Source organism: Pyricularia grisea, assembly GCF_004355905.1.
Source record: "Pyricularia grisea strain NI907 chromosome Unknown Pyricularia_grisea_NI907_Scaffold_1, whole genome shotgun sequence".
NCBI classification, from domain to species: domain Eukaryota; kingdom Fungi; phylum Ascomycota; class Sordariomycetes; order Magnaporthales; family Pyriculariaceae; genus Pyricularia; species Pyricularia grisea.
Genome location: NW_022156716.1, coordinates 5,165,300 through 5,181,438, shown reverse-complemented (window position 1 = coordinate 5,181,438; position 16,139 = coordinate 5,165,300). Strand labels below are relative to the sequence as shown.

The window sequence follows — 16,139 nt, the reverse complement described above, 5'->3', positions numbered from 1 at the left end:
GGTTTTGTCTGTCTCACGAGTACAATCAGAATTGATTTCCCACGTATTCACTGCCTGCAAGTTGAGAATCAAAAGAGAGAAGAGAAAAAAAAAGAGAGAACAAGAATAAGGGACAAAGAGACACAAAGACCTGCCTCCTACTACCTTGTCCAGATCACGAACGAAAACGACTGAACAAACTGCGCATCGACCTTTGCGCTCCCGACATTCCCCCATATCTCCCACTTTATCATCTGTTAAAATTTGCGCGCTCCTTCTTTACATCGGTGTCTTGCAAAAAACGTTCCCTTCCATATTTTCACAACAATTCAGACGATACAAGGAGGACGGAGCAGAGAGGACTGGACTGGACGAACATACCTGGGATTTTTCCTCGTAAGACGGCTTCGGCGGTCTATCATTCACCATGTCTTCCTCCGTATTTTTCAAGTTCAAATCCCAGAAAGAGCCGACTCGTGTGGAGTTTGACGGCACTGGCATTTCTGTATTCGAGCTAAAGCGTGATATAATACTCAAAAGCGGCCTCGGTGACGGCACAGATTTCGACTTGGCTATCTACACTGAAGATGGTGCAGAAGGTGAATAAGACTTTTTTTTTTCTTCTCCTTGTTTTGCCTTTGTATATCTATCAACCTCGCCTACTACATAGAATACCAGACTAACTTCTCTTCCCCCTTTGACAAAGAGTACGATGATGACACGACAATCATCCCCCGATCTACGACTGTGGTCGCCAGAAGGTTACCGTCTATGAAGCCCGGCGCTGGGCGTGCGGCCAGATATGTCTCGGGCAAGGCACCAGTTAATGCCAAGAACAGCTCCCGCAAAGAGCAAGTGGCCAAGTCTTCCACAACAAAGGCGCCATCAGCGGCCCTGGCTCAGATGAGCAGTGCGGTGACGGAAGAGGAGAGATTAGCCGCCATGTTCCAAGCACAATCAGAACAGTGGACTGCTCAACAGGAAGAACTTTCTCAGTAAGTGTAGCCCTCCATCTTCTTATCTATGTATGTATGCCTACTGCTGCTAACAAACATAACAGCCAAACACCTGTTTACAACGGCAAGCCCGGTGTCGGCAAGCGGCCAGCCAACGTTCCCGATCATGAGCCTCCCAATGGCTACATCTGCTACAGGTGTGGAGAGAAAGGCCATTGGATCCAACTTTGTCCTACGAACGACAACCCAGAGTTTGACAACAGACCGCGTGTCAAGAGGACGACTGGAATTCCCAAGTCTTTCCTCAAAACTGTGGACAAGGCCACTGTGCTGGGGCAGGCTGGAGCTGATGGTGAAGAAGGAAAAGTGCCCTCTGGAGTAATGGTAAACGCAGACGGAGACTTTGTCATTGCTCAGCCGGACAAGGCAGCGTGGGAGAAGTTCCAGGCCAGGACCAAGGTGTCTGCAGCCGCACAAAAGGTTGCTGTGCAGGATGAGAAGGAGCTCCAGGATAGGGGGCTTGAATGTCCAATGGACAAGAGACTTTTTAATGAGCCAATGAAAACTCCTTGCTGTGAGAAGACGTATTGCAACGATTGCATAACCAACGCTCTCATAGAAAGCGACTTCGTCTGCCCCGGCTGTCAGGCCGAAGGTGTCCTCATCGACAATTTGAAACCAGACGACGAAACCACCGCCAAGATCAAGCAGTACCATGAAGAGAAAGAGAAGGAGCAGCAAAAGGAAAAGGAAGCGGATGCATCCAAGAGTCCAACGGCAGCCAAATCCCCATCGGCAAATGATCAATCCACCAAGACAACCGACAATAATGGTGCAGATTCAAAGGAGGCCGGTAAGGCTTCTTCCAAATCCCCCACCAACTCGGTCAAGTCACTAGCAAAAGATCCCACATCCCCTGCGGAGACCTCAACAGCCAACGGCACAGTTAGCAATCCCAAGAAGCGACCTGCCGAGCAACCTGCCGAGAACCCAAGAGTTCCCCGTGCTCCTAAAGCTATGCAACAACAACAGCAACAACAAGCATCCCAGCAGCAACAACAACAACAACAACAGCAGATGATGCAGCAGATGATGAATGGCATGAATGGCGGCATGAACCCCATTGGGATGCCCATGATGCCTTTTGCCCCCATGCCGATGAATGGCATGAATGCGGGTTTCATGGGTATGCCCAACATGGGTAATATGAACATGGGGAACATGATGAACCCCATGATGGGTGGAGGGATGGGTGGATTCAACGGCAATGGAAACATGGGCTACCCGATGGGTGGGATGAATGGTAACATGAATGGCAACATGAACGGAAATATGAACGGCAACATGCAAGGCGGCGGCGGTTGGGGTATGAATGGGAACGGCATGCACGGCGGCATGGGCATGAATGGTGGTTACAACAACATGAACGGGCACATGAACGGAGGCGGCTTCAATGGTGGTGGCTACAACAACAACATGAACAACGGTGGCGGCTACAACAACAACATGAACAACGGTGGCAACAGCATGGGTGACTTTAAGCAGTTTTCCAACCACGCGGCCACAGAGGACGATGCCTACTTCCGCAAGCCGGTCAACCCTCATCGCCATCAGAACCGACAGAAACGAGTCCGACCCAGTGATTATCGCGAGCTCTAAAGCGACTAACGACGGATGACGCCGACCTTTTTATCAACCGGCCTATCATAATTACAGAAATAACAAGACCTACCTGTTCTAATTATTCAGCAGCAAACCACTCTGACAAATTCCTCAGGAGCGCTTGGTTCTCTCATTTTACGGCATACGATTCGACGAAGGGATTTCTTTTATTTTTTTCGTTTTTTGCTTCTTTTTGGATTCACTGGCGCCCATGCGGCTTTCATACTTAATCACCTCGATGTGATAATTGTTTGTTTTTCATCTCCACTACAAAGTTTCCGGGAGGGAGGGGCTCCTGGAGGGGCATGACAGGCGTTTCTTTTCAGTTGGGAGGGTTGTCTTTTTCTACCGGGAGTGTTAATAGCAAAGTGGGAAGGGCTTAGATATCAGTGGGAGGCAGTCTCTTGCAAACTTTTTTTTCCGTCATCATGGTGACGGCGGCACGAAATTGGAGGGTTTTTCTCTGGTTTCTTCTTTTTCAAATGTATAAATAGCGACATCGGAGTCTTGTTTCTGAGCAAGCCTCCAATACACGGAGCCAGAACAGATCTTTGCACATAGGAGAATGGAAAACTACATATGGCAAAAATCTTTCGAGAAAATTGGCATGTTTCGTAGCAGTGACAAGGTAACAGAAATGAGTGGTATCATATAGCATATTGTTAAAATTCAACCTTTGGTATTCATCTCCCTACCCTTCCCAACTCCGCGCCTGATTTGTTCCATGTTATAAACCAAATTATATGTCATGAGCACTCAACGTTGGACTTGATATCCCACATAAAGAGCACATTGACCTGGTATAATGATATCCTTGATACCTAACCTGAATATACCAATTCTTTCTCTTCTTTTTATGTTTCATCTAAATTTATCTACTCGTCTGCCTCCGGGGGTACATAAGGCTTGACCAGCATCTCACTAAATTTCTCCAACTTCTCCTTACCCCTGACCTCCTCGATAAGCATGGGCATCTTGACGACGTTGAACTCATCGTAGAGCTCCTCGATTTGGTCGAGGTACTTCTTTTGCATGCGGCGCCTGGCGTCGCAGTGGTCACACTTGCTGCCCTTCTTGGGGAAGAGCAGCTGGTTGACGACGATGCAGTGAGTGTCGATGTTGTAGCTGGCCAGCTCCTGGATCATGCGCTCCGTCTCGTACAGGGAGAGGAACTCGGCGATGCAGACGCACACAAACGTCGTCAGGTTCTCGTCCTTGAACTGCGTGTTGACCTCGGAGATGGTCTCGCGCAGCTGCTCCAGCTTCTCCATCATCTCGGGCAGCGACTGGCCGTTGGGCAGTTGGCCCTGGCCGCCGAGGAAGCCGTTGAGCAGGGGGCCGTACTGCGACGACAGCTGCGAGACCTTGGCGAGTGCCTTTTCGAGGACGGACGGGAACTGCAGGAAGCGCAGGGTGTGACCTGTCGGTGCCGTGTCGAAGACGATGGTCTCGTACGATAGCGACTTGACCTGCTTGAGGACCTCGGCGAAGGACATGGCCTCGTCTATTCCTGGAATCTATGCGCGCAGAGATGATCAGAGTGTCAGAATAGTGTTTATATGTTTCCCCGGATGAACCCCCCTTAGGAAAGAGATCATTGAATATGCGCCCAATGGAATAGCTACTCACAGCAAATGCCAGATCCTGCATCATGCCACCCATACCGGCCATGCCGTCGGCGGCCGCACCACCCTCGTCGCCGCCCTGGCCCGCCAGCAGGTCCTGCATGCTACCGTTGGGGTCGATCTCCATGGCGCTGAGGTTGGTGAAGCCGTCAATCAGGCGAGCCTCCTTGCCAAACTTTTGCGAAAACGCGTCCGAAAGGTTGTGGGCCGGGTCGGTCGAGATGAGCAGGACGCTGCGGCGGACCTTGGCGAGTTGGATCGCCAGGGAGCACGACGTGGTCGTCTTGCCCACACCTCCCTTGCCGCCGACAAAGATCCATCGCAGGGACTTCTGGTCGAGGATGGACTGGAGCGACGGCTCCATGGAGTCGACGTCGATGAGGGCGGTCGACATGGTGGGTGGTCGTGTCCTTTTTGAGTGTGTTTGTTTGGTTATGTGTTTCCTTCCTAACAGTGGCTGAAAATGGTTGATCAAAACTAGGTACCTAGGTAGGCAGATGAGAATTTGTTTGGCGTAACTATTGTTTTGTTCCAATTCTTCTCACTTGACGCGGAATCCAGACAATGACGCGCAAAATGGATGCCCATAGAAGGTGCTCAGACTCAAACTCCGCCTGGTGCTCTTCACCTACCCTACCCACAAAGGTAGGACCTTACGAGACGTCACTTTTCGACCAAGGAGGAGATGATGCTCTGCGGGGCAGACCTGAAGTGGGCCTTGTCCTCCCCCGCGCTGTTATAAAATCGTTTGGACATCCCGAACCCACGAAGAGATTGCCTTAATCCTTCGAAATTCTACATTGGCAGAGTTGAGGCATCTGAATTAGTTAAGAAAAAACTGTGTTTAGCCTTTGCAGACTGCCGTTTATACATATTAAATGGACTGATACTGCCCATCCATCCCACAAGTAACCTTTTCGCCCAAGCGTGGGCTGTTTACACTTGGTTCTCTACCTGCCTATAATATGTATGGTATGGAGGTTGGTATAACGCATTGCTACCTGGGCTAAAATAGGTCTAGCTTACCAAAGTTGGAGCTACCCCTCCACTCTTAACATCCATCCCCACCTGTAAACCAACCCACGTACAACCTGCCGCCTGATCAATTGCTGTGCAGCCGTCGTCGGACCGCCTTGCCAACCAACCTACCCCGACTTCCAGGATCATCGTAAGACGTCGTTGGGCGTCTACTTTTTTTTGTACGAGCCACCTACAGTTAGTCACTTCAGCCTGACATAGGGGTACGATGGAGAAAAAAGAACCTTCCTGACTGCATAAACAAAACAAGAGATTAAAACCCAATCGTAGACCTTGCCTCCAACAGTGAAACCAAACCCACCTACCATTTATAAAGTCACAAGACATCATCCTGTCTCAAACACTTTTCTTAAGGCACCCCGGACAAAAAGAAGAAGAAAAAAATGGCAGCTCCAACACAAACCAAAGACATGATAACCTGCCACGTCCTTGACCAGACCCGCGGCCAACCAGCGCGGGGTATGCGCGTACGCCTGGAGCTGACGCCCTCGACGTCCTCATTTGCGCCAAACTCGTCATCGTCGCCGTCTTCTTCAAACCTCAATAACAACAACGCCGCCACCACTGCCAATAATGAAGGCCCATCACCCCCCGCCCCTACGGCAACACTTCACCATCACCACCACCACCACCAGTCAGCGCCGGCAAAGACATTCGAGTCCCAGACAGACGAAGACGGCCGCGTCAAGACCTGGTTGCCATACAGCGCCGATAACGACAGCGGCGAGGTCCCTGTCTACACCCTCGACGACGTCTTGGGGGAGCTGGCCGCTGCTGGCAAGAGCAGGTGGACCCTGAGGTTCGACACGGGATCCTACTTCGGGGCCGGCAACACCTTCTTCCCCGAGGTCGCTGTCGTTTTCGAGGTACAGCCGGGCCAGAATTACCATGTCCCGCTATTGCTGAGTCCTTATGGGTACAGCACGTATCGTGGAAGCTAAGCTCGAGAGTTTACATCAGAGATATGTCAGCATGGAAGGTTGGGTTTGATATCAGTGTGCTCCATTCTGAGATATATTAATCATAACTTTTGTCATTAACCATAGTGTTTGGCAATCTTGCCAAAACTTTTGTCTCCGTTCCCAAATATGGACACTGAAAAGGCCCCTGCTTTGCCTTAATCTATAACTTAACGCCAAACCATACCTGGGAGTATGTATGATTGATCCATGCGTGGAAGACCACGTCCTTGATGCGAGCCAGCGGCCGGCCTAGAATCAAAGACTGTTAACTCCACGGTTAACAAAGGGAAACGAGCGTGACACGGCAAAGCCTTGTATCCAAGTGTTATCCATCCAAAAAAGAGACACTATCTCTTTATTTCCAAAAGAAACTCACGCCGCCCCCCGGCATTTTACAGGAGAAAAGACAGTTTCAGATACAGCGTTTCCGAAAAGAACCAGGTTTGGCCTGGAGGGCTTGCAGTGAACTGTATTTATATCCGCACGGAAGTGTTCGTCGCAGTCCAAGGAGAGCTCTGCCAACAGCTGTAGTCGTTGCAGACTATATACTGGCAGGCTTGCTGCGTCATCGCAGATCCCAGTAGACTAATTCGTCATAGTCGTCACAGGCTGGTCAGCTTGTTCCGATCCACCTGTTTGATGGAAACGAGCGTGGTGCGCCTGGTGCGGCGCTCGTGGAGCGTCGTATTTGAAAGCGAGCTTATCGATGATTATTGTGTTCATCCAAGTGGACATCGCTAGGTGTACTGAATTTACTAGAGACGTTGAAGTTCCCTAGTTGGTTCTCCAGAACCGTCCTCTAGTCACGATTCCATCTCAACTTCCTGAAAAGGCTCTTTCTCCGACTAGGGGAGCTCGAAGTCGTAGACGGTGATACCATGGACAGTTCCGAGATTGGGTGGCTCGATCTGCGGTCATCGTAACTGTCCTTAGTCGAGGGCCGGATGTCAGTCGAATTGGTGTTGATGGATGCCATCCTGGCAATTGGTGGTGGCACAGGGGAGTCCCCATCGCTATCCACCATCACGCTCTCGTTTGCCCGATACATTTCATTGGGTGAGATTCTGCCGTGGCTCAGCGTGTGCTTGTACTTGCTGTGAAGCAATGACCTGCGAGTCCTGGCCTTGGAAACAGATATGTCGTCTGCGGTGATGCAAGCGTCGGGACTAACAATGGCATCGGGATGTGGTAGGGTTGTGTTCCGTTCTGTCCATAGGAGATTAGTCAAGAGAAAATCACCACCAGGTCCAGGCGTGTTATAGAGTATACTTACGGCCACAGAAAGGTTCCGGGAAGCCGGTGTCTCTTCTCCGCAACGAGCCAATCGACTTGGCAACGCTGGGACTTTGAGGAATGGATCCCATAGTTTCACAGCTGGACCAACTCTCGTATCTTGTTCGCCGTGATTTGAAGCTGTGTTGAGAAGACGACCTTCGGGTCAGTCGTGGTAACATAATTGTTAAAAGCCGAAAAGAGTTGGGAATTAAGGCAAGAGCTTGAACTATATTATAAAGATGGGGCCCGGTATCTGTTGCAGGTTGCGAGTCGCAGTGTTCAGACAAGGAGGGATGTGGTGTGTAAGAGATGAGTTGTGTGTAAGCTTGCAAGCCTTGGGATTGCCTAGACTGCTAGCAGGTGGCGAGCAACTTGAAGGTTTATTATTCCGATCGGGACCCTGCCCTGGCCGAAAACAAAAGAAAATAAGACTGAGAGAGAAATTAAGTCGGGACAGCTTTGGTCCAGCACAACAATGTGTGAAGGAGGCAAAGTCGAAAGGTATTGTCGTAACAACAAGTAAACAATGAAAAGGACAAGGCAATTCAATAACGCTCCAAACTTGGTCCTTGTTCAATTTGGCCAGGATTGAATTTGAAACCGAACGGCGAAAGAACGGTGGAATAATGGGATAAGCACAATATAGAATCGAAGCAAGCCTTCGGGAACAATCACTAGGAAGTTCCTGGACTAAAATGATTAAGATAGTAAGAAAATAAAAAGTGGAAGCAGTAAAATAACACTAGGAAAAATAGACAAAATGGATGGGAAAAGGGATAACAGCCCGTAGCGCCTTTTTCAAAACAATGAACAAACGTCGTCCGTCCGAGAGAAGATGCAGCAGCTTCCACTTGGCTTTATAAACGGCTGCACAGCTCGGCGGTATCTGTTGAGTTTATCCATTGCTGTATACATAGAGTAGGGTTTGAATGGCGCGGCGCGTCTATTTCCTTTTGCTTCGGACCTTGTCCGGGCGACTCAGAACAAAGCATGAGCAGTTTGCATTGGCCAGACTGGCGGCTACCCCTGGGTGAATGGATATGTTGTACATGTGTAGGGCGGCTAATGGAAGAACACTGGATGCCCGTGAACCAATTGAATGGTCTTTTGGATGCCAAGATTTGTCGTTTCGATGCAATCGAGCGGGCTGCAACTGGGGTCAAGCGCGCTAAAGGCTATCATCGTAGCCATGGGTCTGGCACTGGTCCAGAAGCTTCGGAGGCCCGCCTTGCGGTTTTGCTTGTATAAAAATTGAATTGTTGTTGTCATGCTCAAGTGCATAATTTGCATGATGTACGTATTAAGGAATGGCTCGGAGAAAGGTATGAGGTAGATTCGCGCGGCGGGATGTAACAAATCCGTGTTGAATGAAGCTTACCTTGCCGGTCAAAGGTGGGTCGAGCTGACGTTGCCCTGTGGCAGATGCACTGGGCCGGCCCCCTAACCCTAGGTATGCTTAGAAGCTTGCCAACCACTCGTTCCAACTTCTGAGCCGCCCAACCCTGTCTTTCCGTTTCAATCGATGCGACGACTAAGATCTCGACTGGGCCCGTTGTTTGTCGTCCCTTTTCGTCTAGGTTGAACAGGCGCGCGGTTCGGTGCTAGAATTCGACAGACAGTGAGGCCAAGGCTGTAGGCCAGTTTCGAAATAAAAATATCGGTATCGAGGACGAGTTGTTTGTCTGTGTCGAAGCTATAGAACAGAAGACAACAAAACGCTTTGTTCGGCAAAGGTGTGTTGGTGAAGGAAGGAAGAGGATTGTTGATTGGTAGACTGCACAAAGCTCTTACGGTTCTCTTGCCAAAACAACCACCTCAACCTGGGTCAAGGTAGGTAAGGTAGGTACTGTCAAGCTTCGCACGGAGTCAAGGTGAATGATCAAACTTCAAAAAAGATGCTTGTCGGTGCCCTGGGGAAACGGTCGCCAAATAAATCCCCATTCAACACCGTAAGAGTTCCTTTCTTGGCACTAGAGGGGCGGCCGTGACTGCGCCTTTATTGTCATTGACCTCGACAATCCACACGCATGGTCCCAATGACTGTGACAAAAAGAGGCAAAGCTTGGCAAGCAATCATTTTCGCATGGTACTGTAGTTTCCATGCAGATCCCCGCGCGTTGGCGGCGCCGCGGCGGCGCCGGACATCCTGTTGTGGACCATCACGTCCCGCTCCGCCAGTTGCTACTTGTCAAACCTAGCCAGCATGCAAAGCTGGTCTTGCTGGTGCTAAAGGCTAAATCGGAAATACACCTAGTCTAAGTGGCAGGCACCTAAGCTGCATTGGCTGCTAAGGCAGGCACTGTAATCACAAAATTAGGTTAGGTACGGAGGTACTTCCGAACGGAGTGCCTGTTGTCAAAGACTCAAATTCCAACCAGCGAGGAGGGGGGCAAGGGGGATGACGAATCCTAATCATGGAGTGTTGGCCCGCGCCTTGGGGCTGGCTGAGCCTTGCCCAATCGGGCAGGCATGAGCCAACTTTTGTTGGGGCTGCTGCTTCTTGTCACTTACTCTCCATGGCTGTACTTTTCGGCTCGGACGGCAACCATCCTTAGTATCCGTACATGTAGCGTAGTAAGTGCAGGTACCCTTGTAATAAATAATGTATGGCGAGAAACCACCCGACTTGCCGACCTGCAAACTATCCACAAGTAGAAAATTTGTATTAAACCTAATGACAAGGTCATGGTACCTAGGGTAAGTTGGGTTGGCCTGCCTTCGACTTTGCAGGCTATGTTTTGTCTATTTCGTGGGGGGCAGCTTGTCCCATGGGGTGTCAGTGCGCCAATGGTTGGCTGGCAATATCTCGGCGGTCCGTTCCAAGGATTTGCCATCTCATTAGAGCGGCCTACAATTCGCTCATAAATAAGACATTCATGCAGATACTCTGGCCAATACTGCTTTTTGAGGCTTGCAGCAAGTAGAAACAGTTTTCACTGCAGCGTGCAGTACTGACCAGGACTCGTGGAAAGCATTCTCAGCAGATAAGACAAATGAGCTAAGTCATGATTGTATTCCGTAGCGGTGAAGCAGCAGAGGACATGATTCAAAATTTGTCCGACGATGCTTTTTTGCATTGCTAATGGTGTGATTGCAGGGACTGAGCAATTACAGTCGCTAATAAAGACTGCTTGCTGCTCACTATCCAAACCATGCATACTCCGTACGGACTACTCCGTAGAATGGCTCCCTGTTACAGTGGATTTCAAGGTTAAAAAGCCTCAGCGGCTGATACTACTCCGTAGTAGTGTGCCAAATTCAATTCACAGTGAGAACTATCACCAATTCTCCGTGTTCCGTAGTATGGGCGACGTGGGGTGAGTTCTAAGAATAGGGTCGGTAATATAAACTCCAAATAAAAACAATTGGATGATTGTAACCCAATTGAATTCCCGGAGTCTCCCTTGTGAGCTGGGATAACCCCGACGAATCCGAGGCAGGGCCAGCTTTGTTCCGACGACGGAGAATGACATTTGCGTTCGCAACATCAAACGACGCGTCAGCCTTATTATGTATTCATTTTCTCAACGATTCCACTCATATTGGATGACCTTGATATAGATGGTACGTGCAATGGTAATTTGCCAGTTTGAAAAGTATCAACCGAACAGCGTCAACAGGCCTGGGCCATCCTGACTTGCCAACCTTTGCGGGATTCGTGTTTGCATACCTAGCTTCCGCCACGCTATCTCGCTGGTGGCTGGCTGCAAGTACACATGTTTCTACGTCAACTTAGCCAGTTTTACAGAGAAGGTCATCCCATTAATAAGCTTTCAAAGCTCTGATCTTCGGTGCCGTAGGAGCAATTGAGAGGCGATGAATAAAAAAAGAACACCAACAAAATCGAAAAAAAAAAAGAGAACCGGGTGGTCTTCTTATCAGAAGCACCAAACGACAAGAAAATTGCCTCATTTGGTGGGTTTAGTTTCAGAAAAGCGTCCATATGTCGGACAGGGCGGCCAAAAAAAAAAAAAAAAAAAGATAGTCCATCGACTCCATAGAACTTAGTTTCAAGTCTAACGCCTAACACTAACATTGACATACGTGGCTTTCCAAGTTGTCAAAGGCTATGGGCAAGTTGACTCTGATGTATGCCGCAAGCAATATAATGCAATCAGCAAAATGATACGTATTACAGGTTGGGTTACCCAAAAGGCATTGAAAAGAGAATGGTCCAGAAGGGGAAAAGAAAGTATGCCAGAGATAGAAAGAAAATTGCATCAAGGAAGAGCAGAGAAGCCAAACGCCAAAGAAAGAAAACATGCAGCCATGGCATCTGACATGGAAACAAAGATAAAATGAAAATCCAACCCAGTACGGAGTACTCAGTACTCAGGGTCCAGATAAACTATCCGGACGCCACACTTACTTTCTGATCCCAGCGGCACGTGTCTAGCAAGGTATATGTCATTCGTTCTTAATATTCCGCCGTGACAATTGCTACAATACATCGTCTATCATCGTAAGAAGAAACAAAAAGCTGCTCATAATCGTTGGGCCCAGGGGAAACCAACATGGACCAGTCAAAACCCTTCCGCTTGCTCGTAGGTTGTATGTACTTACACTGAATTACAATCATCGGCCTGGCCCGCTCACTAGTCGTCCATTGGTTTGTCCACCAGTGTGACTCCATGCATGCTATCCCGGACTCTTTCGGTATCCCCGCCGGCTGCACCCTCAGTGGCAGAAGTCTCCGGTATCGCGCCACCCGCGACCGAAGGGCCCGTCACTCTCCGGCCGCCAACAAACCGAGCCCCGCTGCGCCCAAGACTGTTCCGTTTGTTGACGTTCGAATCAGCAATCATCTCGGTAATAACCGGCGACTCTGCCAGACCAGTTGGCGACGTGCCATTGCTGCCAGCATGCGAGTTTTCACTGCTTCCTGAAGAGCCAGGGAACTCGCCACCTGGAACCTCAAGACTAGATCTCTTAATGCCCATGATCGGCCCTACGCTGTGCCTTGGGTGGTGTGTTGCTGTTGGAGATACAGGGAACCTTGTTTCAGGACCGCCGCTGCTCCTGTCGCGCCTGTGGCCCCTGGGTCCAGGTGCAGGTGATGTTGCACGACTCCTACTGCCAGCTGCCTTCTCGAGAACCAGCCTGTTGCGCTCCTCCATGTTGGCCCGCCGGTTGCTCTCATCTGTGCTGATTGCGCGCGGCCGACGATCATTCTTACTGTCGCTTGGTACATCGTTGGCTGCGGGTGTGGAACCGCGGCTTCCTACCGAGGCAGAATGGGAAAGTGTTGACATCCTCTTGAGTTCGCTGAAAATAGGATCCTTATGCTGGAAAAGATCCCGTATCAAACGATAAGCATGCTTCTCCTCCATGGTGAGCGAGGTCTCAACCTTGGGTCGGAGGATGCAAGGAGCCAGAGTAGTTGCGAGTGCTGCCACATAGGCCTCGTCTGCCGAAGTGAGATCTATCAGTCTAGTAAAGTGGTTCATGCAGGCGTCAAGCGTGGCGATGTTCGTAAGTCTCAGCTGCGACAGCGTTTGTTGGAGGATTGCGATTCTTGAGTGTTCGGAACCTTCGGTTGCAGGCTGCTGGTATATCGTGCGGATGATCTCGTAAACATGGGAAGATACAAGCGAGTCTAGTGCCGTTCAGTTTCAAGTCAGTAAAAAAAAAAAAAAAAAAAAAAAAAAAAAAAAAAAAAAAAAAAAAAAACTTCCAAACAGCACCCAGGAGGCAGTCCAGTTAACTTTCAGATAAAACTTACCAGGAAGTTCAAGCAAGTAAAGCTTCAATAAGCTCGCGACCGTAGGAACATCAAAGTCTGCAAATACTTCTGTGGAGAAAACCCTGCCGTTGTTCACCCTGTTACGCAGTCTGTGAGTCTGCGAGAGTGGTACTTCAACCAGCCAAACGCCGCGCCTGGCCTCATCACCCTCAAGGTCGGGGTAGTGGTGGTCGAGGTATGTGAGGATGGTTGTGACGATTATGGGCACGCGCTTCTTGTCAGCGCGAGCGCGGGCCTCGAGGTCGACACCAAAGGTTTGGTCGTCAACCTTGTTATAGTAGTTCTCGTATGTCACCACCTTGGGGATAAAGCTTCCAGTGCGGTAATTCTCCAGCAGGTAGCGCAAATCACGAAGGGGCTGCACAGTCTCCTGGTACAACATCATGTTGTCGACTGCAGACTGAAGGCTCGGGATGACGTTGCTAATGGTGCCCGAAAAGTCCAAAATTACAGTCTTAATCGCCTTCAGACGGTCGAGCTCGCATCGTTCCAGGAACCTGAGGTGGACAAAGATCTGCTCTTCGAGATCGCAGCGCAGCTCGTCTAGCTTGCGCACTCCAGCCTTGTATCGCTCGTCAGATTCCCGTTGCTCGCGACGTAGGCGTTCGGCAGGTGTTTCATTGGGAGGTCCTGTGTTGACGAGATTCCACTTTTCCAAATACTCGCTCACGGCGCCGACAACCGGTGAGTCGGAGCCCTCAGATGTGGTTGAAGGCATTGACAATGTCCTGTTCAGTTGCGTCTTCTTTTCGGGTACACCGGCCATCCTGAAGGCCTTGCTCTGCCACTGGTAGAACATGCGCGAACTGTTGGCGAAAGTGTTACCCACGTTTCCGATCAGGCGCAGGAACTTGTGGTTGACCAGATCCTGTCCTATGCGCTCGGCGTAGCTCACGCTCGAAGTGCCCATATTGCGCTGAAGATACTCGACAATGTCGGAGCCGGCAGAGGTGTTGAGATATGTGCCCAATATCGGCACCTTGGTGTCGCCCATCTTGATGTGATCTAGCATATGAGCTACGATTTTCTTGATCTGGTCGCGAGTGAACATCTCGTCACCAATCTCGTACATTTCATCATCGTCATCGATCTCGTTATCCTTGTCGACCTTGATCTCGGGCACGTTGGATGTTTTGCTTGGGCTGTGCTCTGGGTCTTGGAACGCCAGCTTGTTTTCCTCTTCCAGATCCTCAACAAGGCGGCACTTGTTGAAGTAGTTGCTACGAAGCTTCTTGACTAGTTCCGCTTGCTTGTCGTGCGCCTTGATTCGTGATTGCAGTTCGTCTTGCGAGTCCTGGACGCGCTGCTCATGAGCATCGCACCATCTTGAGAAAGGGTTAACTACCAGGTCACGAATGCTCTGCGCAATCTTCTTATGGTTCTTGGCGCCCTCTTGCATCTCGGTTCGGACGCCCTCGTAGGCCTATGATGAGGTTAAGTGCGGTCAGAGAAGGCCATGCCTTAGGTACTGTAGAGTTTGTAGGCGCATTCGTGAAGATCATGTACCTTCCTGAGGGTTGCCCCATCATCGCGACCAAATCCCCCCTGAATTCTGTCGGCGCTTGGGGCGATTTCGCTAAGTTTGCTACCATAGGCTTCTTCGGCTTCGGCACGTAGGCGTGCTATCGTGAGCACCTGCCGGTTTTCTAGCACTCCTTGTTGTAGTTTTCCAAAGAGAACACCGAGTCCTGAAAGTGTACGAGGCGCAGCAGCGGTCAGCACAAACAGTAGTCCGATAGCCTCCTGATGTTTTGCTTCCAAAAGATTTTTGCTCACCTGCAGCATAATCGCTGGACCAGAAAGAATCGCTGAATTCCGGCATGATTACGGCAGCTCGAGAAAGGGGTAGCCAGGTCCCAGTGGAGAAGGAATACCAGGTCGGACTAGAAGGTTGAGCTGGGCTCGTGGTAAATTAGGTAGACAAAATTCCTCGCTTATCGCGACTTCGATCTTTTGGAATTCGGAAAATGAACTAAAGGCGCAGTTTGGGCGCGGAATTATGTAAGGTAGAGTCAGGAGAATGGGGAGCCAGTTGCTTTCTCCTTTTGATGCCGTGACGTCGTATGGGCTAGACCTAGTTCTTGGTCTTGCAGGAGGTAGGGTACTATCGCGTGGCGGTGCGGCAGTAACGCAGATACATGTACGCCAAACGGCGAAAAGCGGTATCGTTGGTTGGCCTCCCGTCGATCAAATTGATGCAGACCCAACCATCAGACGCCTGTAGCTGGCGTCAGGTTTAGCTTTCGGAGACAATGACCGCGTAAATTAAGATTAGGATGCGGTTGGAGCGCGCAGGTCAGACAAACTGTTTTGCTTGCACAAGAAGCAAAATCGCAATTGAGCTAGACTTGCCACGAAAAGATAGGTAGGTAGGGCGACCTAATATTCAGTCTACATGAGGAATTATTTCAGCTTGCGCCGCTACAACGGTCCAATTGCCCCATTCCTCCGTGACGAGGTGGGGATTGGTCAGGTCCATGTTGCCTCCAGTTCCTCCACTGCCACTAAAGCAACCCTGGACAGCTTGATGTTTCTATCCCAGCCAGACCCACATTCAAGCCCAGTTTGACGGCCCCTGACAGCAGCCCAGCAGTGCCGAGCACTGAAATCCTAGTCTTGCTGTTCTCTCATAGGATTGCTGCACGGGTTTTGAAACGGTGCGGCCGACATGAGACGAAAAAAATTGATGAACCAAAGCTTCTGTGCGCGTTCATCATCTCATATTCTCCCGGCAGGAATCAGTGCAACCAATTACGCAGAAAGAGCAAATGACTTTTGGGTTTAGCCTGGTTTACCTGTGCATTGGGGGTAATTTCAGTGAAAAATGGCAATGTCTAATTGTGATGCTCGCGACGTAAGTCATGAGCAAGGACAGTCTTGCCTCGTATCCCGAAGTGTA

At 50.0% G+C, this 16,139-nt stretch overlaps 5 protein-coding genes across 5 annotated transcripts; 2 read left to right on the top strand and 3 right to left on the bottom strand.

The window, feature by feature from the left end:
- Nucleotides 1-406: 406 nt before the first annotated feature.
- PgNI_01583 (uncharacterized protein) lies at nucleotides 407-2,594 on the top strand (the record flags this gene model as incomplete). The annotated part of the gene is made up of 3 exons (XM_031121654.1): nucleotides 407-578; nucleotides 686-974; nucleotides 1,040-2,594. 3 exons carry the CDS (start codon nucleotides 407-409, stop codon nucleotides 2,592-2,594), a joined length of 2,016 nt encoding a protein of 671 aa, XP_030987710.1.
- Nucleotides 2,595-3,259: 665 nt separating this feature from the next.
- PgNI_01582 (uncharacterized protein) lies at nucleotides 3,260-4,849 on the bottom strand. Its single transcript, XM_031121653.1, has 2 exons — nucleotides 4,227-4,849; nucleotides 3,260-4,114 (listed from the first exon to the last, which is right to left on the bottom strand). The coding sequence occupies exons 1-2, from the start codon at nucleotides 4,614-4,616 to the stop codon at nucleotides 3,473-3,475; spliced, it is 1,032 nt and encodes a 343-aa protein (XP_030987711.1). The 5' UTR covers nucleotides 4,617-4,849; the 3' UTR covers nucleotides 3,260-3,472.
- Nucleotides 4,850-5,350: 501 nt separating this feature from the next.
- PgNI_01580 (uncharacterized protein) lies at nucleotides 5,351-9,437 on the bottom strand. The gene is made up of 3 exons (XM_031121651.1): nucleotides 8,876-9,437; nucleotides 7,496-7,653; nucleotides 5,351-7,428 (listed from the first exon to the last, which is right to left on the bottom strand). The coding sequence occupies exons 2-3, from the start codon at nucleotides 7,584-7,586 to the stop codon at nucleotides 7,022-7,024; spliced, it is 498 nt and encodes a 165-aa protein (XP_030987709.1). The 5' UTR covers nucleotides 7,587-7,653; nucleotides 8,876-9,437; the 3' UTR covers nucleotides 5,351-7,021.
- Nucleotides 5,644-6,201, top strand: PgNI_01581 (uncharacterized protein; the record flags this gene model as incomplete). Its single annotated transcript, XM_031121652.1, has 1 exon — nucleotides 5,644-6,201. One exon carries the CDS (start codon nucleotides 5,644-5,646, stop codon nucleotides 6,199-6,201), a length of 558 nt encoding a protein of 185 aa, XP_030987708.1.
- Nucleotides 9,438-11,903: 2,466 nt separating the features above from the next.
- PgNI_01579 (uncharacterized protein) lies at nucleotides 11,904-15,610 on the bottom strand. Its single transcript, XM_031121650.1, has 4 exons — nucleotides 15,017-15,610; nucleotides 14,747-14,928; nucleotides 13,220-14,663; nucleotides 11,904-13,093 (listed from the first exon to the last, which is right to left on the bottom strand). Exons 1-4 carry the CDS (start codon nucleotides 15,060-15,062, stop codon nucleotides 12,093-12,095), a joined length of 2,673 nt encoding a protein of 890 aa, XP_030986624.1. The 5' UTR covers nucleotides 15,063-15,610; the 3' UTR covers nucleotides 11,904-12,092.
- Between the last annotated feature and the right edge of the window lie 529 nt (nucleotides 15,611-16,139).